We start from the raw sequence: 6,695 nt of genomic DNA, 5'->3' as shown, positions 1-6,695 counted from the left end.
TATATATATATATATATTCTATACTACGGAATGTGGAAAGAAAAATCATAAAACACGTAATCAAATCAGTTTACGAAGTCGCTTATTATAAATTGAGGGCACTGGAATGACGGTAAATAATAGTCAGCGAGTGATCGGTATTGTCTCATTGTCTCGTTGTTCCACTGAAACGAACTCTGCGCGCGAAAAAACCAAAAAAACGAACGATATTTATAATATAGAAAAATTATACAAAAGTACGCGCAACCGACGCTGCACCCGTGTTGCGATCACGCGTGTGTCACCAACAGGCTGCACAAAAACCGATACGCCTACTACGCATCAATTGCCCAATACTTTCACATGGGAAAAAAAATACGGGACGAGATCGGGTCCCATCCGACTCGGTCCGACTCCGCTCTTACGCTACCCACGCACCGCGTGAGAACGTTGCGTGCTCCGATGTGTAAACGTCGCGTCGAGCGGCGTGCTCGCCGCGCGACGTGCACGCACCAAGACTCAAAGGTGGCAGGCAGCAGGCTCGAGCAGGTAACGAGAGCGAGCTGTGAGTTTGCCGTGATTCACGACAGCAGTACCAACTACCACGCACGGCCGTACCGAGTTAACCGAGTATCGCGCGCGCGTCGTGCATCCTTATTCTATATGTATTCCTTCTTTGCCGCGCCAACGCCGCGCCGTACGACCGAGGGTCGTGCACACGCGGTTGATACTATTATGCTGCTCAGTGCCTCCTCGGGATAAACGAGAGCCTCTATCGCGCGTATCTATCAATCTGCTTGCGCCCGAGCGTGCTCCCGCGCACGCACGGATTAGAAAGAGAGAGAGAGAGAGAGAGAGAGAGAGAGAGAGAGAGAAAAAGACAAATGACGAATCGCTCCCTCCCGTTCGCTCATTTCCGCATCGTAGCCGGTTAACTTGAACCCGCGATGCGCGGTGTTTATCCATAATAGTACTGTTATGCGTTTCTGCTTTCCATAGATCGCGCGCGCACCCTCTCGAAATAATTAATTAATTTATCAGGGTATTTTTATTATAAAATTTCTAATGAGAATAAGAATATTAAGAAAATCTTTTATTTGTTATTTGTTTTTTAGGTATTAGCAGTGTGGAAGAATGAGGATAAGGAATTTATGTAAATCAAGTTCCTTTCTTGGCTATGTAAATGCTGAAGTGTAATAAATTCTATTCTATTATAAAATTTCTATTTTAGAACTGTTGGATTATAGCAAAAAGTTCGTAGCACTGCTTCATTTGTATCGTGTCTGCTTTCATTTTGGAAACAGACAATTTTCATTTTAGCTCTTCTGGTGAAAATTTTTCTCAGAATTTTCCTATAATTTTTATAATTTTCTTTCTTTTTTCATACGAATTGGAACATTTCTCAGAAAATCTTTTCTCAGAATTTTTCATATATGTTAATTATGAAATATCGTAAGATTTTTATGATTTTTTGTAAGTATTGTATAATTTCTGATAAAATGTTATAAAATCTAAAAAAATTTTAAAATGCTTTTTAAATATTATGGGATGAGAAATTTTAAAATATTTCAGAATTCACTTGTATGAAAAATTCTGAGAGAAAATGTAAATTGTTTCCAAATATTTCTGAATATTTCTGAAAAATATTCCAATTCGTATAAAAATTATGAGAAAAATTTTCACCAGGGCCAGCTCGTAATTTTGGTATATAAAAATTATCATAGAAATTTAAATGACATAGTGACCTTTCGAAAGTAGAAATTTTAAACTTAAAATTTTATTTGTATAAATTAAAATTCTGTTACATATTTAATATAAAAAGTTACAGCTGATGCATGAATTTTGAAGCTTATATCGCCATGAACTTTTGTTCCAACCTAATACATCGCGATCGCGGAATCATTCCGTCGGAAAGTACGAATACACCAAGACGCAGCCAATAGTATGTTCGTCCATTATTCAAAGACAAATCGGAGGGAAGCGGGGAAGCGTAGAACGTTCTACTTTCCGCGAGAGCATTAAACCTAAATGTCATAACGAGAGACAATTGTTTAACTCTTATACATATTTAAGGCAATCGAGTCTTGGCGACGACGATCGCGCTCGGTGTTCACAGACAGGCAACAAGAGATCAACGGTTCTCTTCTTAAGTTAACGCTGTAATCTCGTTCCTGACAACGGCGAAGCGAAGAGTCCTTAGTTTACTCGTAAAACGTGTCCTTATCATTTCTCTTTTCGTTTCTTCTTTGCATGAATAAACATGCGCCGCACGAAACGTACGCGAAAGCTTAAAACAGCAGAAAGAGATGAGAAATATGAAGAAGAGGAGGTCGCTTAACGTTTTCACGTCGAACGAAGTTCTGCGATCGCAAAATCGGCCTGTTATAATCCAAAGCATCTCGACGTATTTGTATATCTTGTACTCGCCTAATTTCCTTTCACTATCTCAACCAGTTCGCGGCAGCTATGAATATGGAGTAACTGCGCGCGCTTTTAGCAACAAGCGAAAAATCTGCGTGACATTTCAATAGGCGCTTTTACGATAAAGAGCAACGCCTACGCACGACTAGCAAGGTTTCTTCGATGCACTAGATATTCGGTATTGTGTAACGTGGACGTACTTGTACAAAATCTCATGGCAGCAAATATATAATTCCGCCGTAATCGTTAGGCCACAAATTATCTTCTCTTTATGCGGAGGCCAACCTTTACTCGTCATTAAACTACAAATTATTTTCTCTTTACAGATACATTCTTCGGCTGTTATATCTTATCTCTTTGGAATATCAAATACACAGAATTTAAGATATAAACATAATAGGCATTAGAAATATAGCAGGAATTCAATAAGTGTTATTGGATCTGAAGAATTATTGTTTAAAAAAATACATTTTTATGGATACTTGAGTAAGTAATCTAAAAATGTCAATTTTAATAAGTATTTCCTGTTCTTTTTTTTTTCCAACTTCTCTGGCTTTCGACGTTTATCATATTCGCGTTGGTCTCAGCAATGTTCAACAGCAACGCAGCAATTTTCCATACCGCTCACGGGTCAGAGCGCCCGTTAATGATTAACCGATTGCATATTCTAAACTAACGCAAAGAATCGACCTCCGATGATGACCTTATGCGAGCATCGAATGATCTCCCCCCCCCCCCTCCGACGCTGTAAAGATTCGATTATCGACCGATCATTCGCTCCAACGAACAATTATAATCTGATCTTTGATCCGGAGGATCGAAAAAAGATCGACGAGCAAGAAGATGGATTGACGAAACGAAATCCGAACGGCAGTCCACATCTATGCGCCGACGCAAACGTCCCAATCTTCGTCGATGCGGGCGTTTCAATGGCTGTTCCGGAGTGCGCGACGATATAACTGTCCGAAAGTATAATTAACTACGGTGCGAAAGCGTAACGCTCTATGCAAGGCCGATATATTTGACATAAACTCGATCATTGAAGTCATACTCGAGACGTAAATGCTAAAGAACGACGTTGATAAATTCATCTGCCATATGATTGATCCATCCGGTCTCTGACTTCTTAGTGATACCGTGATGATTCAACACCGATGTTATCGAAATTTTTTGTAAAACGTTTATGAAAAATAAATTCTATTTAATATAACATTTTTAATATTATCTATAGTGAGATATAATTTAAAGTAAAAGTTATTGAATTCAACAATTAACTATGAGATTGTAACCTATTTAATTAAATTACATAATATTTGATCATTATATATATATATATATATATATATATATATATATATATAAAAGTGTAACTACAATGAAAATTCTATTGCGACATATATGGTAACACAAACAAAGCTTGCTGGACGGACAACTCTGAAAGTACACAATATGCCTGCTTCTGTGTACACAAGACTACACCTCGAATTCTTTACGTCCAACCAGACGTAAAGATTTTTATATGTACACGGGAAGAACGATTTTGGTAAAGTATATAATAATTTAGTTAGAGCTGAAAATAATCTTATTTGTTATACACCAAATAATTACATAAAGTGCCCAAGTGAATTGTCAGAAAGTAAAAATTTTTGCTCGTTATACTTAAATATCCTACGTAATTATTTAATAATTCAATATAATATCATTTTCAGATTTGTATCTAAATTTTTAATTACTTTAGCGAATTCGTGCTTTCTATGTAACTCTGGCAAAAAAATGATATGTTTTCCAATACATTTTTTTTTCCCGAAAGATCAAACATCGTACGTGAAATACGATTGTAAAATCAAAATTTAAGTTTGCTAAATAGCGAAACATTTGAATAAGAACATTTTGATTAAGAATGTGCGATTGAAGCGATTTAAAATTTCAAACTATCTGTCTAATTCAGAGTTGAAGAGGATATTCTAGTCCAAAACTAAAAAAGAAATCAATTTTCCTTTTTTTTTACATTTTATAAATATAATATTGAAGCCAGTATTCAGTCTTTTATTTAAAACTGTATAATTTTAAGATGTCATAAATCAATCATTGAGTCATATTAGCATCTTAAGATATTACTTAAGACGGTCTTAAAATAAGAATCAACTATGAATATACTAGCCTGGAGAATCTAAAAAATTTTCGATAATCATCAAAGTAACAAAAATGTAAAATGTATTTTTAAAACATACAAACCGTTCCATTAACGCGTTCAAAGACAGTTATCAAGTAGAAAAATATAAGCATTTTGAGTGAGAGGAGAGTTTACATCGTCATAGAGAATTTATAATTTTCATTTTTTGTAATGCAATTGTATTTAAGACTTAATTTTTTTTTCTCGAAATATTTTACAAGTCGTTGACACATAAAATATAATTCTTAAGTTAATTTACATTGCAATAATCCTATAGAAATTATTTCGGTGTCTATAAATAAATGATTTTTTCATTCATCATAGATGTTAAATTCAAAAATTTTGTTAAAAAATCGGTATTTATCTTTTAAAACCGCACCACTTTAGCAATGTGCAATACTTTTTATTTATCCCAGTTTAGATTATAACCACATATGTAATAAAAATCCATTTGAATTTTTAATTTCGTTAAGTTGGAAGTCTATAATCGTGTCAATCACCGAAACATTTTTTTTTATATTTTGTTTTTAATTTACATTTACATAACAAAAAACTAATAAACATTTAATTATATTAAAATTTATGGACATTTACTATAGATGTGAAAGATATGTAAAGAAGAACACGTAGTTTAAATACATTCTCAAAAACAGGCCACATTTTCGCGCTTTAAACTAGAATATCCTCTTAATCTAATTTAGATTGAATTTCAATCAAGAACTGCAGGCTACTATCAAATGGTATCTTTCGACAATCCTCTAAATTTACTGGAGATTTTAAGGAAAACGGGAACGGGGGGGGGGAAAGGGGAGAAGGGATGTGAATGTAAATGATCTTCCCTGTCGTCTGCGTGTCGTAAATCGTAGCTTCTGAATAACCATCGGTCGTTACGTTAGTATATCGTCGCGTTAGCCGGAAACTGGTACCGCTGACATAATGTAATCGCGCCAACCGTCGACACTCCAACAGCCATTCCCGACATAGACGCGGCAGATTCTGCCTCGGAATGTGACAACTCTGTGCTTCACGATAAAACACGATAATATTCGAAATGAAATCACATCCGCCTCCGCTTCGGATTTCGTTCCATTCGATGATCGACGGAATCCGACGCGAAGGATTTGAGAGTGTAGCGAAAGCAATGGGCAAATCCCAGATTAGGAGCAAATGCAGAGAGGGACCAAGACGACGCGTAGCTCTTTCGGAAAATTCGCCTACTTACATTTGATGAGGACAACCCCGTTGTGCAGTTCCTCCATCTCGCGGAGGCAAATGTTCCTTACGATGATTTACTCGCGTAACACACACACACATACACACATACGCACACACACACCCCCTTTCTCTATACTCTCTCACTCACTCCATCATCGTTCTAAGCGTTCGCGGAATGCGATCGCGCTACCACACGCGAATTCATAGCGTGCGTGTATGTACATGGTAGACGCGCAAACGTATGCACGCACCGTAGGCACGCACAAACGACCCGGATGAGCGAATAATGATTATTACGCGATTTTACGAGGCGAAAAATTCACATCGGACACGTGCGCACGCGGCCGGTTGCGGCCCGCACAATTAACAACAACGCCGCGGCGTCGAGCGATAAGGAGGAAGAAGAGGAGGAGGACAGGACTGGACAGGACGCTCCAGCTTCGGCTCCGCGTCGCGCCCGCGCCGCGTCGCGCTCGACGAAGAAGCGAAGCGAAGCGAAGCAAAGCGAGGCGAGTCGAGCGAGCGATCGGAGCGAGTCAACATGGCCGCGCCGCGTGTTTCTGGCTCCGGCCCTCCGCGCTCGCTACAACACTGACGCCGGAGGTTGGAGAAAGAGGCGAAGGGCACGGCACAGCACGGCACGGCACGGAGGAAACGCAGACCAAAGCGCGAGCGGGTGGCCGGGTGGTCGGGCGGGAAAGAGGAAGGAACGCGATGAAGGCAGAAGGAGGGTGTTGCAGCCGACAAACGAGAGAGAAAGTACGAGCGATCGAGAGTGAAACGCACCAACAAACAGCTCGCAAGTCGCAGCAGCGCAGCTGTGTACGGCGGTCACGGCGACGGAGGCCGAAAGAGGAGGAGAGAACAGAGGTGGACGGACGGGTCGAGAGACGGTGAATGAATATAA

General features: G+C 38.9%; 1 protein-coding gene across 3 annotated transcripts in view; it reads right to left on the bottom strand.

Annotated features, from left to right (window-relative positions):
• LOC108692800 (rho guanine nucleotide exchange factor 10-like protein) overlaps nucleotides 1-6,695 on the bottom strand; it is an 18,875-nt gene that overhangs the window by 5,402 nt on the left and 6,778 nt on the right. Inside the window, exon 1 of one of the 3 annotated variants that reach the window (XM_018201279.1) lies at nucleotides 5,796-6,111. The exons of the other annotated variants lie outside the window; for them this stretch is intronic. Within the exon in view, the coding sequence (XP_018056768.1) occupies nucleotides 5,796-5,832 (37 nt within the window). The 5' untranslated portion in view covers nucleotides 5,833-6,111. Of the gene's footprint in view, nucleotides 1-5,795; nucleotides 6,112-6,695 lie in introns of those variants that run through there. 3 annotated transcript variants of the gene reach the window in all.

Source organism: Atta colombica, unplaced genomic scaffold (assembly GCF_001594045.1).
Source record: "Atta colombica isolate Treedump-2 unplaced genomic scaffold, Acol1.0 scaffold82, whole genome shotgun sequence".
Lineage (NCBI taxonomy): Eukaryota > Metazoa > Arthropoda > Insecta > Hymenoptera > Formicidae > Atta > Atta colombica.
The sequence above is the reverse complement of the archived record's forward strand: the minus strand, read 5'-3'. Positions and strand labels throughout refer to the sequence as shown.